The 26,333-nt window shown below is 42.3% G+C and overlaps 1 protein-coding gene across 3 annotated transcripts in view; it reads left to right on the forward strand.

Annotated features, from left to right (window-relative positions):
- Positions 1–17,623, forward strand: part of TRMT44 (tRNA methyltransferase 44 homolog) — a 33,743-nt gene extending 16,120 nt beyond the window's left edge. For 2 of the 3 annotated variants that reach the window (XM_077815885.1, XM_077815884.1), the window contains 6 exons: positions 1,646–1,717; positions 5,200–5,306; positions 5,959–6,142; positions 6,650–7,055; positions 8,089–8,205; positions 16,956–17,623. In XM_077815885.1, the coding sequence (XP_077672011.1) occupies positions 1,646–1,717; positions 5,200–5,306; positions 5,959–6,142; positions 6,650–7,055; positions 8,089–8,205; positions 16,956–17,188 (1,119 nt within the window). In that variant the 3' untranslated portion in view covers positions 17,189–17,623. Of the gene's footprint in view, positions 1–1,645; positions 1,718–5,199; positions 5,307–5,958; positions 6,143–6,649; positions 7,056–8,088; positions 8,206–13,106; positions 13,492–14,997; positions 15,209–16,955 lie in introns of all 3 variants that reach the window. The other variant, XR_013346008.1, reaches the window with a different exon arrangement.
- The last annotated feature ends 8,710 nt before the right edge of the window (positions 17,624–26,333 follow it).

Consider the following 26,333-nt stretch of genomic DNA (forward strand, 5'->3'; position numbering starts at 1 on the left):
ATGTTTGATAGCTGGAATGCGCTTCATTAATATCATTAAAGCAAGGGTTTGAATCTCTGCAATTATCAGGAAAAAAAAAAAAAGAACTGATTACAAGCTTTTTGTTAGTATAAGTGGTTCTCTGTGAAATGAACTTGTTTCCTGCTCAAGGCTAATGTAGAGGAAAATAAACAAAATGTAATTATGCAGCCTAATCATGGTATGGGTATAGAAAGATGGGAAATAACTTAAAATCAACAAAATCTTCAGGGTCCTGAAATGAAATCTTTTTTGTAATCTGTTATCTGCTAATCATCAAAGACACAGTGGGCCAGGGCTTTAAAATGGAGTTTGTTTGACTGCATCAAAAAAGGTAACTAGGTAATATAATGTGTACTAAATGTATCGTAGACTGTACTTTATGGCACAGTCTATGGGTTTAGTTGTTGCCTGTACTGCCTTTTTGGATTCCGGGGGAACACTTCTGGACTGACAGCACTCCACACCAACTTGATCCTTGGAAAGAAAACTAACTAGCTCTGGTTCACTGCAGGATTTATCCCTTAACAGTAGTGATTAAGCTGATTTCCTTGGCAGCTGGCCTTGTTACCCTGCCATTTAACCCAGCAGGAAGTAGCATAACAGCTGACATTTACTGACATTAAAGCTACAAGATATTTTTCCTTACCATGACAAATGGTCATGTAATTGTGAAAAAGACTACCAGTACGTGGTGCTTGTGTGCATGGAGCATAACAAAATGTAGGTCCTCGAGTCTGATTTTTATCAGAAATGTTTGGAAACGAAAATGTTAAAGAAGAGTTCTATGTGATACAACAAAATCCCATGACTTTCAGAGTCTGTCTGTTTCATCTCAGAACATTTTCTTTATCGTTTTTAAGAACTTTTTGAAAAGGAACTTAATAGTTATAAAAAATTTTTATAGGACTTTAGGCATTTAATGAAAAACGTTTTTAAATTTCATGGAAATGTTTATTTCATCCATCCAGTGTAACAGACTCAATCTGAAAGTCAAGTTGGTAATTTATTCCTTTTTTCTTAGCTTAGTGTGCAGGCATAGCACCTTATGGTGAGATCCTGTCAGATACATGATAAACAAGCTTGGGCAGAGTCAGTACTTGGATGGCAAAGGAACAGATTTGTGCTGTAGGTAGTGGTGTTTGGGAATGATTCAGTGGATGAGTGAGAGATGAGATAGCTAACCAAGATTCTGACTTGTTTATGCTCAGACAGAGAACCAGGGCATTTCCCAAACAGGCATCAACCATCATAGAATCATAGAATATCAGGGTTGGAAGGGACCTCAGGAGGTCATCTAGCCCAACCCCCTGCTCAAAGCAGGACCAATCCCCAATTAAATCATCAGGTCCAGGTCCAGGTCCAAACTGGGTAATTATATTCTGACTACCTACATTTCCCCTGCTCTTTCCATTTGACATGATATTCCGGATCTAACTCCACCTGTCGTGCAGTGCTGCTGTGTTTCACAGAGGTGGCTGCATGTCAGTGTGGATCAAGTTATCCCTGTATTTGGTTTGTGTCTTGATTTGGCAAGTGTGTATGAAGTTTTTGGATGAAATACGTGCTTATAAATATAAGATATTATGTTTTATTTTTTAATCAATTATTAATCCAAATATTTCAGTATCCAGGTAGGGGAATTGATGTCAGAAGAAGAAAAATATGGGACATGTATGGACCACAAACCCATTTAGAGGTATTGTAAAAAACAGACCTACAGTATCTTTATTTTTATTTATTCATCAGTCATTGCTTCAAATTATTTAATTTAACTTGAATATATGAGTACTGTTCTGTCAGCTGCAGGGTGATGGTTCAGCATAGTCATGTTTGTAGGTTGTTGGCAAGGAAGGTTGGGGTTAGGATGTCTGTTTCTTATTGTATGCATGCATATGCTCAATTTCCCCCCAGTTCTCAGTTACAAGAACCAGCATGGGTAACCTCCCCGCCATCACCCTTCCCCGCCACGCACACAAAATAAATACAATCTTTGATCTTGAAAGATCAGAGCTTATATAGTGGTGGTGCAGCAACACCACATAGTGCTATCCTTAAGAAAATAGAAGTTCAAAAGCGTTTGGCTTATTCTTGAGAAGTTCATAATAGAATCACTCTGGAAATGATTCCAGCCACAATCCTCCTACAGTGCTGTATGCCATTTTGGAGCAGCATTATTGTTCGGTCCTAAAAGGAACAATCACCTGCTATGCTTATTTTGTAATAAGCCATCACAATAATAGCCTGCAGCAAACTGGACAGGAAAATGGGTCTGAAAGAGGGATTATCTTTCAAATTCCACATTAGCATTTTTATGAGAACAGAAACAACTAGAACACAGGAACATTCACTTTCAATCCAGCTGTGCATAGTCTTCTGTGTATCAAATCCTCATGTTGATTGATAGTTGCCTTGTTCCTTAGTTTCCTCGTTTTTTTTCACTAAACTCCTGAAATTGACTTTTCCTATTTCCACTCTCTCAAAAGTACTCTAAGGTTTCCCCAGATTCAGCTGCTTAAAAAAAAACAAATTCCCTATATAGTTGTGTTCTAGTTGAGGCTGTTGATTAACATATGTCAGAGTTCAGTATGACTTTTCCCCACACTGCTTAAAAAAACAGGAATTTCAAAGTCATAGAGTTGAAGGGTTGATATTAGCTTCAGTCAGGCTAGCAGAGTTTGTACAAGTCATTGAAGTTTAAGGTACTAATTTATTACATGCAACTCTGCAACTAATTCATTTCAGTGCTGGCATGCATCATCCCTGCTTTTCCAGTCCCCATCCTCAAGTACAGAGACCGCCAATTGCATCAAACTGTTTAGTGGCTCTCAAGTGTGGACAAATAGAGACTGAATGTGACTATCACAGTTGTTTTCCCACGCAGTCCAGAGCCAGAATTTAAGCCAAGGGTTTGGGAAGTAAAAGTCTAGAGTGGCAAGACAATGTACTACTTCAACTCCCATATGCTATATATATCTAGTCACTTCTGAACTAATTAGTCATGTTCTATTCTCTCCTGTTATATATTAATTCATTTAGGCCCTGCTCCATGAAAGTTATTGGACGTTTTTCCCATTCACTTTTTTGGGCTCAGGATCAGGCCATAATGCACCATCTGGTGAGGTGCTGAGCACCCTCAACTCTCATGAGCTTTTTTAGGAGCTGAGAGCACTCAACACAGTGCTTTGCACCATTGGACCCTTAATTGTATAACAAGGTGACAAGAAGGAAAAGTATCTTCCTTTTGCCCTTTAATTTTTATTAGTCTTGTGTGTTTTTTTTTAAATTTGCAAGTGCAAGTAATTAGGTTACAGTCGTGGTTAAATGAACATAGAACGGTTACAAATATGAACATAAGCTATGGGAATTATACATAAACGTTTGAAATAAATGCCTTATAAAAGCTGTTTGGTGGAGGAGCAGATTTCGAAACCTTATTTCATCACATGCATTTGTGGCTAAGGGAATTTTAAATTACAGGGTTTGTAAAAGAAGAAACCACCTGTTCATAGCATCTTTGTGTTACCCTGAGAGGTTTTTTAGCTTGATTTTTTTTTTAAAGCACAACTTGTAGTATGAGTATTGCAATCTGTGGCATGCAGTGCCAATCCTAAAATTATTCATTAAATGTGGAGTATTGCAGCGCCAATCTGCTGTCAGACGTGATGAATACAAATCTGCTTATGGATGATTATTTAAATGCAGAATACGGCATTGCTAATCCACACGGTTTCAAAAATGAACAATCAAAATTAAAATATAGTGTCGGTGGTAATTTGTTTATCGGAACATAAAGGCATTTACCAGACATTTTGGTTTAGTATATTTGGATGAACTTACATGGAGCATTTTGAGGAACGTGTGTGTGCGTATGCAGCATGTGTGTGTCTGTGTCGTGTGTGTACGTACATGCATGCACACTGTATATAAAATGAAGGCATTGATAGTGACTCCAGAGTTAAGGCTGTATAGCGATTTTCATTTAAAGAAGGATTAAAATCTTTCTGTGTTCAGTTTCCATCTCTGGCCCAGTAACTTCAGGGGACTGTTAATTTTTCCATGGAAATTCTGAGAAAAAATATACTAACTTTTATGAGGAAACATTTTAAAATGCCTCCTTTTTAAAATTTAGCTCTCTTCCTCACTGTTCTTTGGGTTCCTCTCGCAAAATAGCCACAAACTCCAATTTTCTCTCTCTCACATGTGCTGATAGCATCTTGGGCATTGGCCACTCTTGAATTTTTAAATTAAACCAATAACAGTTCCTGCTGTTCAGGATACCTTATGGAATGTCCCCAACCGTAGTTATTGCACAGTCTCAATGGCAGTAGCGTGGAGGGAAGGTGTCAGGTGCTAGTGCCTCAGTGCAGACATGCTGAGTGCCCACACAGCCCAACCCTCTCTAATTAAAGCCTCCCCCCCATCAAAATCCTTTTCCCCAGTTCCCACGCCCATCCTAGCAACTCCCTGACTTGGTGTGTGTCAGGCGGCAGCTCCGTGATAAGTTGAAGGGGCAAAGAATGGTGGCTGTGTCGAGGTGTGAGAGGGTGTACACAGATGACATCAGGGTGAGTGGCCGTGGGGGAAGAGAAGAGCAGAAGGAGTGGAGAGGGGGAAAAATTGGGATTTAATCTGAGGTGGACCAGGGGATGGGAAGCAGACCAGAGAAGCTGAATTCTGATGAATCACCTGCAATAGATGCTGTGCAAACATATGGAGACACAGTCCCTGTCCCAAAGGGTTTTATGATCTAAGACCCGGATCCTGCAAATTGAAGTTACTGGGGCTCTCTGGGGACACAGGAGTCTGCCCAGGCAGATACAGATTGCAGGATTGTGGTCTAAGAGGACAAGTGGCACAAGAAGAGTAGTGGGGGAGGGATACAATCAAATGTATATAATTTTATATTCATGTTTTTGTTGTTGTTATAGTCTCTCTGTCTAGCTTTACATCTGACTTGTTTTATGTGTTTCTATTATCTTATTTACGCTTTGCACCAATAAGACATTGTTGCATGGCAAAAGGATTTGCTTTTGGTTCAGATCAGAAAAATATTGGTAGTTCACATTCGCTGTTGCTGTTCCCCTCAAATCTATTTTAGGGTTTATACTGCTGCGCTCACTGTGTCAAATGCAATAATTCTAAAAAATGTGGGAATGAAATGTATTTTTATTTTTTAAGGAATGTGCAATCAGACCAGACGACAGTTATCTCTTTTCAAATGTTGACTGGCTAATAGGAAACCATTCAGATGAGCTAACACCATGGATACCTGTAATTGCAGCTAGGTATGGAAAAAAGTTTTTGCTAAGCTCTATTATATGCATGCCCTGGGATAACTGTATACTTTTGCCTCCAATGTTCATGAAACAATGTGGTAGTCTGTGATCTCATTGCAGGACTTGGTGGAGTTGGTGTTTAGCAGAGCGATGGCTACTCACAAAACATTTATCTCTGTAGGTATCCCATTAGGAAGCACGAGAATAGGGTTCCTGTGTAGAGGCATTTCTCCATCACAGAAAGCTGCAGTAGCATAGCAGCTCTCCAGTTTTTTTGGCACAAGAAATCGAACTAGATTTTATTCTTAGATTTAAGTCCTAATCCTGCAAGCACTTACTATCCGGTCTAGTGCTTACTGCCTTAGACTGTCCCACTCACTACATCCAGCAGCAAGAGTTGGCAGGACTTGGTCCTTTGGTATTAAATTAAACTGGGATGATAAATCTCTAGAGCAAACCCTCAAAACAACCAGTGGCTATTTCACTCAGAGGAGCACGAAAGGAGGAACATATTTATATTGCTTGACCTAGAAGCTCTGTCGCGCCATTAAAATGATTGTTTATTGCTTGTATCTGAAGTGGTATTGACTGTTTCATACAGCCACTTAATAAAATTAGCCTTCTATAACTATTATTCAGTAGCCAATAATCCTTCTTGCAGGTCTTCCTATTCTTGTTGCTACTTTGTACTGCCTTGTTGCTTCTTTGATTTCCATGGAAAATATAACCGAAGGCAAAGCCAGAAGACACAGTACAGAGAATATCTTGATTTTGTTACACAAGTCGGATTGGAATGTGGCTTCACTGTGGAAGAAGATTGCCTTAGAATTCCCTCAACAAAAAGGGTAATTTCTGACGACATTTTAAAATGCTGCTAGCTCTTTATAACACATGTATGTTTGTTCATTATGCCTGTATTGGAGAAGCAGGCCACAACAGATTAGTACATAATTGCAGACAATATTTTCCATACAAAGGCTAAAACCATTCATCTGTCTCCTGCATAGTCTGTCACGGCCCACTTAGTGTCACGAAAAGGGGTCTAAAGGAAGCAAAAGGGGCTCTATCATTTTATAGTGCTACATAATCATATGCATGTTAGTGGAATGAAAATCTTATGGTATATCTGCTTTTCCCATATAGTCTCCTACTGCCTTTGTTTGTCCCATAGCATTTAGGTTGTTTGTCCCTTGCTGTATCTCATAAAATTCACACTGTAAGATGCTTAAAGTAGGGACCCATTTTTGGTCCTGATCCTGCCTTTTGGGTAGGGATTGTAAAGATGCTGTAAAGCATCATGAACACCTTTGGTGCAGTATAAATAGTAATTTTATTTATTTTTGCTAATATAGGTATGCCTCATTGGGAAGTCCAGAACATATCCACCTATGCAAGAGGATCGAATCAATAAACAGAGAACACAGTATATTAACAACCGTCAGTCCTGCACTGAGGTCACATCAGACAAAACAGTTAGATCTAATCAGTGTGACAACCACCATGTTGTAAACTGTGTCATTGACCAAGCAGCAGTGTTGGAGCGTGCTGCAAATGAGACAAAGACAGATGGTGGCAGGGTCTGGTTATCTGGATTTCAACCCAGAGAAAAAGTAGAACAAGTCAGGAACTGTGCTGCTCTCCCTCGGGATTTTGTAGATGTTGTGGTTTTGACCGTGGCAAGCTTACTGTTAAATGCAACCCAAGAGAAACCATGGGATCATACACTTGACGTACGTTTGAACACCTGGAATAAAGGAGGTAAGATTGTTCTTTACATGCAATGTACGTTGCATACAACAGTGCTTGCTATTAAAACTTACAGTTTTGCTGCTGTCAGTACATACCATGAAAAGTACTGTAATGCTATTTCCTATGGCAAATATACAGAATATTCTTAGGAGTCTCTTTACTGCTGTCATCCCTGTAATTGGTACACTAATGTTAATTAGTTGCAAAGTCATTTGCAAAAATTTCTCTGCTAACCTCCTTAGAGGCCATACCATTTAGATTTTTATATCATCTATTCACACTCTATTTTTTTATCATTTGCTAGATTCTTTTTTTCACATTTAAATACTGGGTGATAGTCTGTATTTTTACTTTTAAAAAATTAACTCAATTTACATTTCATTGTTGACAATTTTAAGGCTACTTTTTGAAAGCCTGTCTGCAAATGCTTATATCTATTTCTTAATTTAGTAAGTTTTTTTTGACACAGTCCTGCATGACATTCTCATACACAAACTGGGGAAATGTGGTTGAGAATAAATTACTATACAGTGGGTGCAAAACTGGTTGAAAGACTCTACTCAAAGAGTAATTATCAATGGTTCACTGTCAAACTGGGGGACTTGGATAGTGAAGTGGAGAGTATGCTTATAAAATTTGTGGATGAAACCAAGGTGGAAGGGGTTAGCACTTGGGATGACAGGATTAGAATTCAAAACCACCTTGACACATTGGAGAATTGGTCTGAAATCAACAAGATGCAATTTAATACAGTACTACCCTTAAGAAGGAAAAATCAAACGCACAATTACAAAATGGGGACTAACTGGCTAGCTAGGTGGTATACTGCTGAACAGGCCCTGGTGGTTATAATGGATCAACCAGCAAAATATTTCTGCCACTCTGGAGAGAAACCATACAAAATAACTCCAAAAATATCCTGTAGCTTCCTGTAACTGCAATGCTGGGATACCATGCTCCAGTGTATAGATTTTGCTTGTAATTATGCTGGTCTGGTGAACTGACATTCCTTTTTTAATGGCTATATTATTGTTCGCTGCAGAAAGTCTTTCCTTGAGGGAAGTAGCAGAACATTTAGACAAAGAGACTTTAAAGAGATTAAAGAATGAATATGGAGGCCTGCAGACATTGCTCAGGAACAATCATCAGGTGTTTGAAGGTAAAGAATAGAGAGATTTTCATTGATAATCTCTCATTTATATTTTTCTGAGTTGATTTATATATAATTGAAAGATCACTGGATTAGATCTTCAAAATACTGAGTACACTTCCTTGATGAGCAGAATTTTCCTTATATTTACTCCTATTGTATTTCCTAAAATGTCATTTGTAGATCTTTCCTTTGAAGGGTAGGGCAGAATGAGATTGATGCCTTGCTAATTAGTCAGCTGGTAGGGATGAGCTGTGAATCTGGCATGCTTCCCTATACAAACCATTTCCCCCTTATTTACCTGTTACTGTAGCAGGATGCTACACTTGGACTAGATTGGAGAAAACTTTCCCCCCTCCTACAGTGGTGACAGTGTTGAAGGAAGTCAAGTGCAGATTAAGAAAGTCTTCTGGAGCCTCTCATTAAGACTTAGTCTGGACTTAACAAGCACTCCAGAGAAAAATGCTCACACAAAAGACAACTGGTCTAGAGTGGAGCCTCTAATTATGCGAGGCTTGACAGATTTATACAGGCTGCAGTAGCCTGGCAGAATAGGAAGCTAACAACAAAATAATTTTTTTTTTTTAATGTTCTGTTGATTTTCTTCGGGTTTTCTTTTTGCTGCTGTCATTGTAGGATTTTTGTGGCATTGATGCCTAGCTGCTGAATAATCTCAAAATCAGCACTTTCAAACGTTGGTGCATAGGTTTGTATAATGTGAGTGTGTTTTATAAAGAGTTTTCAGTTCTTGGATCCAATGGTCCCATGTTAGCAGAAATATGGGAGGCAACTGACCCATGACAATTGTCCAGAATGTCACCACGTACCAGTGGATGAACTGGTAGGTTACCAGAAAACGTATATTCTTCTTGTTTTATTGAGAGGAAGTAGGTAGAAGCTTCGTGGTAGTTCCAGACTGTAGTAGTCCTGAGGAATAATATAAAAGCCCAGACAATGTTACATCTACACGAGGACTTTCTATGGTATTAGTCCTAGCCCTGGGAAGTGTTAGATGCCACGGAGGTTATAAACATGTGTGCCCTCTGTTGCTACCAACCATGGAACTGTGTGACCATCATTAGGAAAAGTGCTGGTTTTGACACGGTCGGATATGGGTCAGAGTTAACACCCACTGAGAAGAGTCAGTTCACACTTGTCCTTCGGGTTCATGCTGCCCCTTCCATGGATGATCATCTTGTGGTGGAACTAGTGAAGTTCCACTACAAAGCAAGGCGGGGCAGGATTTGGGACCCCCAGCAGAAGGCAAGTTCTCCTGTTTTCCTTATGCCAAGCTCCTTGGGGGCTGTCTGCATGCTACCTGAGCAGAGGAGATTTGGATATGGGGCTAATTGAATAAGTGGCACTGAAGTTACTTCACCTGTGAGGCTTCAGTAGAGACGTCACTCTGCTATTGTGACAGGGCTAGGGGGAGAGGGGATTCTTACCACCAGCCACCCTTGGAGCGAGCTTAAAACTGGCCACGCCAAAGAGGGCAAAGAGAAAATGGGGTCATAGCTCCTCTGCCTTCTCCATGCCAGCAGAACTGGGAGCATGCTGCACCTTTCTGTGGGAAGGGGATGTGGGTGCTCTCTCCTTTTATACCAGCGTGTTCTGGAATGAAGTGTCCTTCAAGCCACTCCCAACACCAGTGCACAATCAAGGCCATTAGCAACATTGCTTGAAACAGCATTCACAGAGTTTGTGACGCGAGACTGAATGATAGTTTGGGACATCTGGTAGCTCGATTTCTTTTTCTGACAAAGAAGATCCAAAAAGGCGGGGGTGCAAAAAGAATAATTAGCCAGGAGCTTAAAATTACAAATCTGTGCTGGCATTTTATAGTCACATATTTGGTCCAGTTTGGGACTAATATCCTGGAATGATTGAACCTGATCTTACATGCTAACATCCCTCTGTTCGATTCTCTTTGAGTTTTGAGAGAGATGGTAACACAACTGATTTCGCTTTTAAGAACTGGGATAAAATGCATTTATATATATTAGCCTATCACAAGGCAAAATAATCCTCTATCATTGGTAGGAGCACTTTCTCTCGGGCCTAAAGGAATGATACAGAGATGGGCAAAAAATGCAGATTTGGGTTAACCAAAGCATGTTGTGAATTTGTGACAAATTGTTTTGATTGGGGGGAGGGAAGGGGCAGGGAACAGCTTTTAAAAAAATTCCAGAAAAGCTGAAACATATAATTTTCACATTTTCTAAACATTTTGAGTTTTCTATTTGAAGTGACTTTTCATTTTAAAATTACCTTTTAATATGTTCTTTTAAATTGAAAAAAGGAAAGAAAAGCTCAGTCAAAATGAAATTGTTTCATTTTGGATCAAACAAAGCAGTTTAGTTTGTTTAGTCCAAAACAATTTTTTTTTCAACTTTTTTCACCAAAAATTCTGGTTCTGGGTAAACCGAAAATGAATTTTTTTTTTTTTTAATTGCAAGTGAGCTGAAAAATCAGTGGTATTAAGATTATATTGCACTCCATAGGTTTTAAAAGTGATTTTCAGAATACAGAATAATGTGGATAAATTTTTAAAGATACAGGAGCAGTCGATAATTACATGGGCTAAATGGCATAAAGACAATAGCTCCCGGAAACTTGCCAGTAATTGTTTATCTCCCCTTCCTTCCATCCTCTTCTCTTCTTCCTCTCTTGTGTATTAACTTGCTTTCTATATGGTTTCTTTATTCTTATACATATAAAATTCAGTATAAAGTCACAGATGTGTATGTACAGTTTCTGGCCCTGATCCTGCTAGTGCAGCAGTTCTCAAACTGTGGGTCGTGAAGCTGAAGCCCGAGTCCCACCACCCAGGGCCAAAGCTGATGCCCAAGGGCTTCAGCTGTGGGTGTCGGGGCTCAGGCTACAGGCCCCCTGCCTTGGGCTGAAGCCCTGGGCTTTGGCTTTGCCCTTCCTTCCCTCCCAAGGGCAGTGGGGCTCAGGCTTTGGTCCCCCCCCGCCAATTTTTGTTGTCAGAAGGGGGTCGCGATGCAATGAAGTTTGAGAACCCCTGTGCTAGTGAATATGGCCAAGGCCTTTTGTGCCTGATGCAAAACTCCTTTAATTTCAGAGGCGCTCCATGCAGGCACAAAGATACATTCACATGATCCAATTGGAGGCTCTAAATCTCTTCTCTGTGGCATACTTTGGTGCACCATTCTCATTGCTGAAGATTCTCATTTACAGATCTCAGAAAGAACACCCTGCTTTTTATTGCCAATTAATTTTTAAAATGTGGAGTAATGCAATATCAAAAGAAAGAGAGAACATGTGCAGGATTACAATATATAGTGTTTAGCTCCTAGCAAAAAGAAGGTTTAACCTGCAGAAAAATGTTTAGGGTAAAGCATTAGTAAAGAGGATTACTTGCAAATACCAGGTTTCTCTATATTACTAATACTCATTATATGTACTATCGCACCTTTTTACTTGGGGATTTCAAAACACTGTACAAACCCTTAATTAGACCTTGTGATACCCGAGTGAGGGGGATACGTGACATATACTTTGCAGGTAGATGGTTGAACTGGGGCACAGAAATTTAAATGATGCTTTGCCCATAAAAGAATAAATTAGTATATTTGTAGAGCCCTGCAAATCTGCAGATATCCGCAGGTATCTGCAGACCATGTTTGTGGATCGCGGATCAGATGCAGATACAAATTTTGTATCTGTGCAGGGCTCTGTATATTTGCATTCCTTTATTCTGATGTTGATAGTATTGTATTTATTTAAATGTCTCACTCCGTGTGTGTACACGCGCACACACACTCCTCCATATGCTTTTATATGATTTATGTACAAAAGAATCAAAATTAATTTTAAAAAGATGTTAAATGACGTCCCTGAAATCACATGGTATTAAGGGAACGCGGTGGAAGAATTAACTCCTCATTTCTAGTTTTCTCCTTTATTTGATGGACACTTCCTTCTCTATAGCGGCCCTGATCCAAAACCCAGGTAAGTCAACTGGAGTCTTTCCACTGATGATAGTGGACTTTGAATCAGGCTCCAAAAGGTTAACTTATTTGTTTGAAAATTTCCCTTTCCCTACAAATAAACAAAGTTGTTTTCCTTTTATAAATAGGTGCCCAGTGTTTGAAGCCAAGAGTTTTCATTCCAGGGCTAACTCCACCTCTTGTTTGGGTTGGGCTTTCCCAAAATTTATGTATTATTTATGCCATTTAAAGAGAGGGATGTTACTTTCCAGTATCTGCATCTCTTCGAGGGGTACCTCTATTTCTACACACAGGGTTTTATTTATTATATAGTTATTTATTTGCTATCCCCTGTAGGATAGTTTAGATCCTAATCCTGACCGCTATCTACAAATGTCAGTTCAGCACAGACTACATAAGGTGCCCTAAAACTGTCCAATATAACAATGACATCCCCTATAAGTCCTGGTCTACACTAGGAGTTGAGGTCGAATTTAGCAGCGTTAAATTGATTAACCCTGCACCCGTCCACACGATGAAGCCTTTTTTTCAACTTAAAGGGCTCTTAAAATCGATTTCCTTACTCCACCCCCGACAAGGGGTTTAGCGCTGAAATCGGCCTTGCCGGATCGAATTTGGGGTACTGTGGACGCAATTAGACGGTATTGGCTTCCGGGAGCTATCACAGAGTGCTCCATTGTGACCGCTCTGGACAGCACTCTCAACTCAGATGCAGTGGCCAGGTAGACAGGAAAAGGCCCGCGAACTTTTGAATTTCAATTTCCTGTTTGGCCAGCGTGGCAAGCTGCAAGTGAGTGCAGAGCTCATCAGCAGAGGTGACCAGCATGGACCGAACGGGAGGTACGGGATCTGATCGCTGTATGGGGAGAGGAATCTGTGCTATCAGAACTCAGTTCCAGTTTTTGAAATGCCAAAACATTTGTCAAAATCTCCCAGGGCATGAAGGACAGAGGCCATAACAGGGACCCGAAGCAGTGCCGCATGAAATTTAAGGAGCTGATGCAAGCCTACCAGAAAACCAGAGAGGCAAACAGCCGCTCCAGGTCAGAGCCCCAAACATGCTGCTTCTATGATGAGCTGCGTGCCATTTTAGGGGGTTCAGCCACCACTACCCCAGCTGTGTTGTTTGACTCCTTCAATGGAGATGGAGGCAACACAGAAGCAGGTTTTGGGGACGAGGAAGATAGTTCACAGCAAGCAAGCGGAGAAACCAGTTTTTCTGACAGCCAGGAACTGTTGCTCACCTTGGACCTGGAGACAGTACCCCCCGAACCCACCCAAGGCTGCCTCCCGGACCCGCCAGGCGGAGAAGGAACCACTGGTGAGTGTACTTTTTAAAATACTATGCATGGTTTAAAAGCAAGCATGTTTATCATAAAATCATAGAATAACAGAGTTGGAAGGGACCTCTGGAGGCCATCTAGTCCAACCCCCTGTCCAGAGCAGGACCAATCCCAACTAAATCATCCCAGCCAGGGCTTTGTCAAGCCTGACCTTAAAAACTTCTAAGGAAGGGGATTCCACCACCTCCCTAGGTAACACATTCCAGTGTTTCACCACCCTCCTAGTGAAAAAGTTTTTCCTAATATCCAACCTAAACCTCCCCCACTGCAACTTGAGACCATTACTCCTTGTCCTGTCATCTGCTATCACTGAGAATAGTCTAGATCCATCCTCTTTGGATCCACCTTTCAGGTAGTTAAAAGCAGCTATCAAATCCCCCCTCATTCTTCTCTTCCGTAGACTAAGCAATCCCAGTTCCCTCAGCCTCTCCTCATAAGTCATGTGTTCAGTCCCCTAATCATTTTTGTTGCTCTTCGCTGGACTCTCTCCAATTTTTCCACATCCTTCTTGTAGTGTGGGACCCAAAACTGGACACAGTACTCCAGATGAGTCCTCACCAATGTCGAATAGAGGGGAACGATCACGTCCCTCGATCTGCTGGCAATGCCCCTACTTATACACCCCAAAATGCCATTGCCCTTCTTGGCAACAAGGGCACACTGTTGACTCATATCCAGCTTCTCATCCACTGTCACCCCTAGGTCCTTCTCTGCAGAACTGCTGCCTAGCCATTCGGTCCCTAGTCTGTAGCGGTGCATTGGATTCTTCTGTCCTAAGTGCAGGACTCTGCACTTGTCCTTGTTGAACCTCATCAGATTTCTTTTGGCCCAATCCTCCAATTTGTCTAGGTCCCACTGTATCCTATCCCTACCCTCCAGCGTTTCTACCACTCCTCCCAGTTTAGTGTTATCTGCAAACTTGCTGATTAATTAAATCATTAATTTAATGATTAATTTACCCTGCCATTCGCTGCTCTCCTGGATGTACTCCCAAAGCCTTTGCAAAAGGTTTCTGGGGAGGGCAACCTTATTCCGTCCACCATGGTAGGACACTTTACCACTCCAGGCCAGTAGCACGTACTCAGGAATCATTGTAGAACAAAGCATTGCAGTGTATGTTTGCTGGCATTCAAACAACATCCATTCTTTATCTCTCTGTGTTATCCTCAGGAGAGTGATATCATTCATGGTCACCTGGTTGAAATAGGGTGCTTTTCTTAAGGGGACATTCAGAGGTACCCATTCCTGCTGGGCTGTTTGCCTGTGGCTGAACAGAAATGTTCCCCGCTGTTAGCCACGGGGAGGGGGAAGGGGTGAGGGGCTAGCCACACGGTGGGGGGAGGGAAAATGTGGCGTTGTAACGAAAGCACATGTGCTATGTATGTAATGTTAACAGCAAGATTTACCGTGAAAGAGTGTACACATTGTTCTATAAAATGTGGTTTTTTTTAAATACCACGATCTCTTTTTTTTTCCTCCACCAGCTGCATGTGTTTCAAGGATCACAGGATCTTCTCCTTCCCAGAGGCTAGTGAAGATTAGAAGGCGAAAAAAAATGCACTCATGATGAAATGTTCTCTGAGCTCATGCTGTCCTCCCACACTGACAGAGCACAGACGAATGCGTGGAGGCAGACAATGTCAGAGTGCAGGAAAGCACAAAATGACCGGGAGGAGAGGTGGCGGGCTGAGGAGAGTAAGTGGCGGGCTGAAGAGAGGGCTGAAGCTGAAAGGTGGCGGCAGCATGATGAGAGGAGGCAGAATTCAGTGCTGAGGCTGCTGGAGGATCAAACTAATATGCTCCAGCATATGGTTGAGCTGCAGGAAAGGCAGCTGGAGCACAGACTGCCATTGCAGCCCCTCTGTAACCAACCGCCCTCCTCCCCAAGTTCCATAGCCTCCTCACCCAGACGCCCAAGAACGTGGTGGGGGGGCCTCCGGCCAACCAGCCACTCCGCCCCAGAGGTTTGCCCAAGCAACGGAAGGCTGGCATTCAATAAGTTTTAAAGTTTTAAACTTTTAAAGTGCTGTGTGGCCTTGTCCTTCCCTCCTCCACCACCCCTCCCGGTGCTTCTCTCCTCCACCACCCCTCCGGGGCTACCTTGGCTGTTATCCCCCATTTGTGTGATGAATTAATAAAGAACGCATGAATGTGAAGCAACAATGACTTTATTGCCTCTGCAAGCGGTGATTGAAGGGAGGAGGGAAGGGTGGTTAGCTTACAGGGAAGTAGAGTGAACCAAGGGGCAGGGGATTTCATCAAGGAGAAACAAAGAGAACTTTCACACTGTAGCCCGGCCAGTCATGAAACTGGTTTTCAAAGCTTCTCTGATGCGTACCGCACCCTCCTGTGCTCTTCTAACCGCCCTGGTGTCTGCTATGTGTAACCAGCGGCCAAGTGATTTGCCTCAACCTCCCACCCCACCATAAACGTCTCCCCCTTACTCTCACAGATATTGTGGAGCGCACAGCAAGCAGTAATAACAATGGGAATATTGTTTTTGCTGAGGTCTAACTGAGTCAGTAAGCTGGGCCAGCATGCCTTTAAACGTCCAAATGCACATTCTACCACCATTCTGCACTTGCTCAGCCTGTAGTTGAACAGCTCCTGACTACTGTCCAGGCTGCCTGTGTACGGCTTCAGGTGCCATGGCATTAAGGGGTAGGCTGGGTCCCCAAAGATAACTATAAGCATTTCAACGTCCCCAACGGTTATTTTCTGGTCTGGGAATAAAGTCCCTTCCTGCAGCTTTTGAAACAGATCAGAGTTCCTTAAGATGCGAGCGTCATGTACCTTTCCCGGCCATCCCACGTTGATGTTGGTGAAACATCCCTTGTGATCCACCAGTGCTTGCAGCACTATTGAAAAGTACCCCTTGCGGTTTATGTACTCGCCGGCTTGGTGCTCCGGTGCCAAGATAGGGATATGGGTTCCGTCTATGGCCCAGCCACAGTTAGGGAATCCCATTGCAGCAAAGCCATCCACTCTGACCTGCACATTTCACAGGGTCACTACCCTTAATATCAGCAGATCTTTGATTGTGTTGGCTACTTGCATCACAGCAGCCCCCACAGTAGGTTTGCCCACTCCAAATTGATTCCCGACTGACCGGTAGCTGTCTGGCGTTGCAAGCTTCCACAGGGCTATCGCCACTCGCTTCTCAACTGTGAGGGCTGCTCTCATCTTGGTATTCATGTGCTTCAGGGCAGGGGAAAGCAAGTCACAAAGTTCCATGAAAGTGCCCTTACGCATGCAAAAGTTTTGCAGCCACTGGGTATCATCCCAGACCTGCAACATTATGCGGTCCCACCAATCTGTGCTTGCTTCCCGGGCATGAATAGCCCATTTATAGTCCATATATGTATGCGCAGATGATCAGTGTAATTCCCACTGACCTCTAGTAATGGTTTGTGTGCTTGCTTTTTTTTTTTTAAACCCTCAGTTCTAAATGGAAGAGTTCATATTCGTGACTGGAGAGAAGAGAAACCCTCAAAGCGAACCAAGTCAGAAGTAAAACGAAGATTTTCTGCTGAAGCTTTTAAAACACGTCTCTGTTGGTTTTTCATCCACCATCCTGATGGCTGTTCTCTGACTTCTGAATCTTGTCCATATGCTCATGGGACTGAAGAGCTGAGGCAGTCTCAGATTATGAAAAAGAAAAAGCACCGACAGTAATGAAGTACTGTTGGTTACTCTTAACAGCACAAATAAATGGATTTCTGATTAATTGAATGGACTTCTGAATGCATGAAGAATGTATAAGATTAAGTCTCTCTCTTTATTTATGTGTTCATTGTATTTATCCAGTTTCTTATAAGTCCTTTTCTAATTTTAACTGATTTTTTTTCTTTTTTAGGGATTTTTATGGACATGAAAATGTCCATGATTTATTTTTTTATTTTATTTTTGGTAACATCCTTAAAGTATAGGGTTTTACATTTTGAAAACAGTTGTGGTCTGACTGCTCACTGTTTTTTATTGTGTTTTGTTCAAACAGAAAAGTAAAACCAGCTTTTAAAATCTCAGCACAGTCTTCAAGCTCTTTGGCTGATTGGTGAGGCCTCATCTGGAGTACTGTGTCCAGTTTTGGGCCCCACACTACAAGAAGGATGTGAAAAAATTGGAAAACGTCCCGCGGAGGGCAACAAAAATGATTAGGGGACTGGAACACATGACTTATGAGGAGAGGCTGAGGGAACTGGGATTGTTTAGTCTGCGGAAGAGAAGAATGGGGGGATTTGATAGCTGCTTTCAACTACCTGAAAGGGGGTTCCAAAGAGGATGGATCTAGACTGTTCTCAGTGGTGGCAGATGACAGAACAAGAAGCAATGGTCTCAAGTTGCAGAGGGGGAGGTGTAGGTTGGATATTAGGAAACAGTATTTCACTAGGAGGGTGGTGAAGCACTGGAATGGGTTACCTGGGGAGGTAGTGGAATCTCCAGCCTTAGAGGTTTTTAAGGCCCGGCTTGACAAAGCCTTGGCTGGGATAATTTAGTTGGTGTTAGTCCTGCTTTGCGCAGGGGATTGGACTAGATGACCTCCTGAGGTCTCTTCCAACCATAATATTCTGTTATTCTAAGGGGTATCGGGGAGTGAGGAAAAGGAGAGCTCCTTGGGCCCTGTGGGGGAACCAATATGGAAGACTCCAAAGCATTTGTTCTGGGACCTTCTAAGTCATGACCGGCCTTCACTCTTCATTAAAGGTTCATTAAAATTGATCGAGTCAGCACAAACTGTGTTTAATGATAACCTTTCTTAGATTGACAAGACTTACAGTCGTCATACAACAATGGCATGTCTTGCATCCTCCAGTTGGTTAAGCTCCTCCCTGCTGGAACATGTCATTTTCTTTAAAGGGCAAAAGTCTCTGTAATAATTGGTGTCATCTTCAGTTAAGTGATCTTAGAGTTGAAGGTTCACTATCCAGTCTCCAGTACAACGAGTCATTTCAGTCCTGGCCTGACAGCATTGTTCCATCCAGGATGTGTTGAGGCACAGAGCCTTACATTGTGAAACCATGTGGGAGGAAACTCACTGAGACAGGATTTTGTATGTAACTCCACTGCTAGTTGGAGCAGCGGCATGAAGCAAGGCTGGAGAATGAAGAGAAGAAATGTGTGGCCAGGTGAGCTAAGCAGGTGGTGAAAGCAATGAGGTAAAGCTTGGTTGCAGGAATGGAGGCAGGATCCAGGAGTGAGAGTGGGCAAGTGTGGCTGGTAGAAAGGGGAGTGGAAGGTACAGCAAAACTGAATGCTGGCAGCAGTGCAAAGGAAGTGAGAGGTTGAGAAGGAATGAAGCATGGTGAAGATGGAAGAGAGAATGGAGGAGGAATGTAAGTGATGACAATTTTTTGCAAAACTGCTCTGAAACCACTCCCAGCTTTGCTTTAATAGTCACGGTCCATTGTAGGCAGAAAAAAGAAGTAAGGCAGCAAGGATTGATTCCTCCGCCTCCATGGCAGAGACAAGCTGGCCTCAAGTCACTTTTCCCTTGCTAACTTCTGTATCACTGGCCATCCCCCTCTGACACACACGCTAGAGTGTGCACCTTGGCCTTTTTATAACCAGGTTTAGCCTTGGCTACATACGTGCAGAGCAAAAAGGAAATATAAAGTCCTGTGCTTGGGCTCCCCAACCTGCACTTCTGCCACACCATGGGGGTAGGGTTTGATGGAGAGGGGAATCCTCTAAAACAGTGGTCTCCAAAGTGGGGTGCGCAAGACCATCCCTGGGGGTGAGCAGCAGGAGGACTGCCACCAGAGTGGCAGGAGGGTCGCTCCTGCACCTTTTGATTCTTTGGCGGCACGCCTGTGGCAGCTTGGCTCTTCCCTCTCTGTCTTCAACCACTGCTCTAAAATAATGCTTTCATTGCAAGAAAATCCACAGGGGTTTGCATGGATATGGTGGGGCAAAGCCACTCAACCATGCCCCTCAAAGGCACCACTTCAGGAAAGGAATTAATTTTGCGCTTAACTTGAAGCATGTGCTTAAGCCCCTATGCACAGAGCCCCAAAATGTGGTATTCATGCATAAGGGGCTTGTGTAGGGTCAGAGGGGAGGGTTAGAATGCCAATTTTCCACTCTTTTATTTCCTCTCTAGCAAAATAGATAGGGCATGCTGAGGCCCCATCGGCTGGTCTAGTCATGTATATATTTATATCCTCGACCAGTCTCAGCTATTTTTACACATAGCCTTTTCTCCATCTATTGTGGAGTTTTCTTATAATTGGTGTGCCACACAGAATGACTTCCTCTATATAACTCTATTTTCTGCATTCCCCCACATACCATTCCAGCAACCTGTCATCAAGAATGCATGATTGCTTTCCCTCCTTCCCACCTGCCATCACTGCGGGCAACAAACCGGTCAACAACTCGCATCCAATTAAAGAAACTTCCCTGTTGACTTTAAAAGATTGGAAGAAATATCCTCCCTTTTCATGCTCTTTCATCAAAATGTTAGCCTCATAAATAATTTCTAGATGTAGATGCAGGGTTAGATGTGGAGGAGGGTTACTGTATCTACCCTGTCACTTTGTCTATGGTCTACTACCTCAGAATAGTATTTATACAACACAACTTTAACAAGTGCAGAGGGTGCTCAGGGAAAAGTAATCCCACTTCTAAAAATTAAAGGCAACTGAAAAAAATGAAGCGATACAGAGCCCCGTAAACTGATGGGGTATTTTTTCCATTGTACTTCCTGGTTTTTGAGCATCACCACTTGCTTTGATAACATGACCTTATTTGACTTTTATCATTAGGATGAAAGAACATTTAAAAATAGAGTTGCACACACCCCTCTCCCGGACAGCGCATGATGATGGATGTTTTGACAGAAAAGTGCTAGGTGATTGCTCCTATTCCCAGGCATGCTCTGGGTTGAAGATGCCTGCTAAATAGTTTCCATTTTGACCAGTTTTACAAATATGCATGTAAAGTTGGTATTCTAGGTACAAATAGTGTGTTAAAATGGGTGCCAGTGATTTCTCTATTTTAGGACTCAATCCTGACTTCACTGGGGTTGATCCCAGCTTTGGATCAGGCCCATAAACCAGACGAGAGCAATAAATGGCTGTTTATAGGTATCCTGTGAGTAGCTTACTTAATGAAACATGTTCCAAATCAATGAAAGCTGTGTCATTTTGAAGACCTATGTTTATGGTATCACTATCAGCCAATCGTCTACTGAATGATGTGACACATTATTAGGTACACCAGATTTAGAGGCTGTGCTTCCAGGAATGATTACAGCCAATTTGGCAGCTAGACTGGCTTCAAGGTAGGTTGAATAATGAAAAAATGCCACTGTGATATCAGACTGTGTTTTGCATCAAATCTCACCGCCTTTCTCCCCCAGCCAAAAACCGTAACTCGGTTTAAGTCTGATCATTAATGAACTTTGAACCATGATTTTGTGGGCTGAATATCATTAAAATGCTACATGGTGGATGATTAACAATTTCAACAAGGACATTATAAAAGGAAGTGTTTCACAATCAACAGAAATTCAGGATAAGAAGAAATCAATGTCAAAGCGGTGTATATGTATCAGGTATTTGTGTCCCACCCCTACAGCTAAGTAAAATGTTATCAGCACATATGATCCTGGTCTATCTAAAGTTGGATGTCTGCCTCCTGTAGCAGGCAATGGTTCCTGATAGGTGGTTGTTAGTAATTTACTGTACGCGTGATTTAAGAGGTACTTTCGTACAAAAATTGCAGTTGTTTGTGAATGCCTCAAAAGCAATTCTGTCAGGTCATTAAAAGCGGCACATTTCATGGTCATCTACATATGCTATTCTAGTGTACAGAAACTGGGTAGTGCTCTTTAAATAATTTGTTAACCCTCTAGTGGTGCTCACTGTCGTCTGTTTTAGAAACCAGCCAGAGCAGCAGTGTGCGCATATGTAACTAGACCTTGTATACTGTGAACAATTTTAGTGAACAGTGTTATGCGTGTGTGGTTGCTTTATATTATGCTTATTGTATTAAGAGCAAAATATACCATGGCTATAGCGTTCAGTTACCATCTTCCCATCACTATATCACTTTGAGTAATGTCTAACTGACTTGTATAAATACGCTTCAGGATGAAACATGGTAGATAACGGCAGCCTAGATCCACTCCCCCGATCCCCTGAGCTTTATTGTAACTGGTTTCAACAACTTTAAATAGATGAGGCCCAGTTTCAGGGTTCTTTAAGGTGTGTAGCAATATTCTAAAAATTTCTTGAATGGATGGACATGATGCATGGTGCCAATTGTTCAGGAATTAATGGATCCAGGTTAGCTACAATGTCGTTACTTAATGTTTCATACTATGGATTGGGACAGAACAGCATAATGGCTCCAAGCACCAGTCATCTCAATGCGTGCTGTAGGGCTGAGTTGTGGTCTGCTGTATCTGGCTGCAGCCCGGCACCCTTTTTAAGCAAACCCTCATCCAGCTCCTGTTGAATATCGCTGCCTAACAACTAGCTAGATACTTGCTATTGAACAAACAAAAGGCAGATAACCAGAATTCTGAGGACTCTGAGGGGTGCGTTTCTGTTTAAATGGGAAATCTTTCTAATTGCGAACTTGTATCTCCTGAAGCATGTGCAGAAAGACACCACTCTAACCCCAAGAACCGCTGTGAGGTGACAGCCTGACTGCAGCCATACTGTACGTGTCAAAATTTTGTTATTCAATGAGCAAACACGGATCTGGGTGACATTTGCTTGCTCTTTTTCCAGGGGCCAAACATCAACAATTCACAAGGTTTTAAAGTTGTCTATTCATTTGAATTTGTGACCCTTCCTATCACAGTGTGTTTTTCCTCACTAAAACCAGGAGAGACAGACTGACACCAACAACAGCAGTCTGAAAAATCCCCTTATTTCTAACACTGTGATTGAAATGCTTATGGAATACCCTGGGCATGAACATTTTGGTCCTGAGCTTTAATTTTTAAGTATAATTTAGTATTTTGGCTCTTGCCAGGACCTCAGATGGTTAAATAAATATCTTGTTTTGAACATCCTAAATGTTAAAATGAACATACAATTTTTAGCATAATTTTATTAGACAGTTTCCCACTCTCCATCCCAAAATTCCCACATGTTGTATTCACATTTTAAAAAGTAACAGATTATTTTCAGCAAGATTGCTTTTCTATTTCTGAAATACTTTATGCGTCAAATATGTGCAACCTTGCTCTCAACAGCCTTTTGTCTAGATCTTTTGGGACCGATCCTGATCTTATTCACCCTGGTGTAAAGCTGGAGTAATTCCACTAAAATCAATAAAATTACAGTGGTGTGAGAGAAGAAACATCCCTTTCTCCAAAGAGGTATTTTCACGTTGATGCTGTGCTGTGCTCCAGTATGACCAGCAGGTGGTGCAAGCTAAGATGATGCTGTAATGGGCTTCCCCTCCCTCATTAGCTGGGCTGTAGGTGGATATCATTTGAGCGGGGGAGGGAGCAGGCAGTTGCAGGGACTTTTGGGGGGGGCAGGAACAGATACGATAGTTCTAGTTATGTTACAGTTTGTGGCATTTTTAGGCAATGTGGTCTCTCTTCATTCTTTTTGTAGCATCAAAGGTACCTAGAAAATCTGCTATAGCACCTTTTGTTTTCTTACCCACACCCCTCCCTTCCTAAACCACCCCCTTTTTAAAAAAAATCTTCAAGGTGTTGCTGCTAAGTAGAATTTCTGGTAACTGGTATAATTAGCTGCTTTCAGTGTTTTCTGTGCACTGGTGATCAGATCTGGGGGAAATGTAAACTGGCAGCGTAGAGCTTGACATCTGAAAGAATGATACACAAACCATTTCCCCCAAGATGTCACTTTTTTCTCTGAAATGTTCTGCAGACTCATAATGGGACACACTCCAACGGCCAATACAGCCCACGGTGAACATCACATTGACTTAGATTAGTGTCTCCTATGAGTCTAGTGTCTTTATGTGAAATGGAGAGCATGTCTCAGTGGCAGAGGTGGATTAAGGTCTCCTGGGGCCTGAGCAAGTCTTGGGGAGGAGTGCTGGAACTGTGGCCCTGTCCCTTCTGCCTGCAGCCCTGCCTATAGGCCCACCCAGTTCTGCCCCTTCCCCCACAGTCCTGCCCCTGTTCCTCCCATGGTCCCACCCCATTCTGCACACACACACCCTGACTGCGACCCCATTTGCTCCTTATGGCAGCCGCGAGACCGGAGAAGCTCTTATCCCCCCGCCGTCATGGACCACATCCCTGGACCACAGCGGGGAGTGAGAGCTCCTCCAGTTCTGGGGCCACAGCCGGAGTCCAGGTGCTGGGGCTTCCCCTGCCCTCCCAGCGCTTCTGCGGGGGACCGGGGCTTTGGGGCTTCGCCCATGACGCCAGCCCCACACTTCTGTCGGGGACTCGGATCAGGTCTCCGGGCTTCTGCCGCCCTGCAGTGGATGTCTGCTGCGGGACCCATTTTTCTGGGGGGCCCTGGGCACAGGCTCCATGGGGCCATTGGATAATCTGCCACTGCTTAGTGGAATAATAGAAGCTTCCTCACCTACTCCTTACTACTCCATCTCTTCTTCCTTCTATGCAACATCCGAGGGTAAAATGGTCATTTGGGTGGGATTGAGGAAGACTGGTTCAGATAAAGTAAAACCCAACTTAAACCACAGCAAAACTTTAATGGCGATTTTTGACAATTGTTTTTCTTTTTAATTTTTTGTATGATTTTAGTGTTCTTGGACAGTGATGAACTGAAAGCCCTGGCACCTGAAATCCTTTATTTACCACTGAACAGGAATAGTTTGGGTAGCTTCCCTATGCTGCCCTGCCAATATGCCGCATCCCTGACCTGGAGGGACCACTTACAGGGCTGAGAACCTCCAAGGCCTCAGGGGTAACTAGACAATAACTGCAAAACAAACTAAAGGGATGCTGCTGGTGGAAAACAAAATATTCCAGTGAGCAACTTCATTTGAACAGCATACTATTCGATGATGAAAACTAGTTAAATTTTTATATTTCTATAGAAAGGAACTGTTCTCCTTTCTGTCTCCAACTCTCTCTTCCCACCTTCTTCTTCTTCCTCTGTACATCTCTCCCCATGTCTTCTTTGTTTTCTTTCTACTCTCATCATTTCACACTCTAGTCTTTCCTCTTTTGCCTTCTGTCAGTGGAGAAGAAAAATTGACCAAGGCCATTCTAAGGCACTCTAGAGTCTGAGTCAATGGTAATCTTTCCACTGATTGAGGTGGGAGTTGGAATGGGCCCCACCCCTGTCTTTCCGCCACACTGAAGACAGCCAGAAGAAGAGGACTGGATAAGACTGCAGTTTCATCTAGAATATTTGAGAGCAAGTATGGCGCAGGAGCATGGCACTAGTCAGTCCCATGTTCAGCTTCTTCTCTTTCAGTAAAAACACCAAAAGGGACAGTGGACCTGCAAATTTCATTAAGGATGGGACACAGATGTTTGGCTACTGTGCAACCACGGTCACCCTGATTAGGTGTGACCCAGTCATGAAATTACCAATTTCTAAACATAAGGGATAGGAGAGTTTGTCATCTTTCTTGCACTTTCCCAAAGGATATTTAACAGTGTTCTGCACTGATACCACTTGCAAAGCTGTTTTGCATGGTGACTCAGTCGTTGAAACATCTCGCTCTGTTTAAACACTGCAGCTTTTTTACAGTAAATATTTATTCTTTGGATTTATATTAAAAATGCTTACTCTGTTTCTGGATCTAAAGATTGATGAGTGTAGGCTGATCTATGTTACATTGCCCTATCAAAGATGATAAATTGGAAATCATCGTTATGCTAAGAGAGAGAGAGAGAGAAAACTGGCTATGGAAATGAAAAAGGTGGACTTCAAACTGGCTACAGTCAGAGAGGCTAACAAGGTAGTAATTCTCAAGGAATATTTACAATATGCTTGTGTTAAACCAAGCTATTTTCCCCAGACACTTCAGTCAAAGGGACACTGCTTTAGATTAAAACATAAAACAAGTTTCTTAACTACAAAAAGATAAATTTTAAGTGATAGTAAACAGATCAAAGCAGATTATCTAGTAAATAAACAAAATCACAAACTAAGCCTAAAATACTAGAAAGATTGGATGTGAATTAGCAATTTCTCACCCTGACTGATGATACAAGCAGGTTTGTAGATTGTCAAGGCAAAAGCTGCACTTGCTTTGCAGCTTGGGATCTCCACCCCCGTTCCAAGTCCTTTTCTTTCGGAGCTTTTCTCAGGTGTTGAGTTCTGGGGGAGTGAAGAACAACAGATGATGTCACTCCCCACTTTATATAGCTTTAGCATATGGCAGGAACCCTTTGTTCCAAAAACAGTTCCCAGCCCAGTTTGTGGAAAAATACAGGTACCCAAAATGGAATCCAGAGTCATGTGGTCTGGTCACATGTCCTTATAGGCTGTCTGGAGCATTCTCAGGAAGGCTCACCAGGTGGGGGATAAGCTTCTCCTAAGGCCTGTTGTTTTCCTAATGGCCAGTTACCCTGAATAGACCCTTCACAACCAGCTGTCTAGGCTGGAAGCATTTTGCCTACTGGGTGTCACCCAGGTATAACCACATTTGAAACACAGATACATAGTCAATATTCATAACTTAGATACCAAAATGATACATGTATACAAATAGGATAATGATATCAGCAAATCGTAACTTTTCCACTGACACCTCACACGACCCATCTTGTACAAAAAGCATCACAATTATGCCATAATCATATCATAATAACATTACTAGGATGAATATGGGTCGTAGCGTCACAGTGCCATTTTGCACATAGCCTCCTCATGAGCATAAGGGGGCAATAACAAAGTGA

The sequence above is a fragment of the Eretmochelys imbricata genome, chromosome 4 (assembly GCF_965152235.1).
Source record: "Eretmochelys imbricata isolate rEreImb1 chromosome 4, rEreImb1.hap1, whole genome shotgun sequence".
Classification (NCBI taxonomy): domain Eukaryota; kingdom Metazoa; phylum Chordata; order Testudines; family Cheloniidae; genus Eretmochelys; species Eretmochelys imbricata.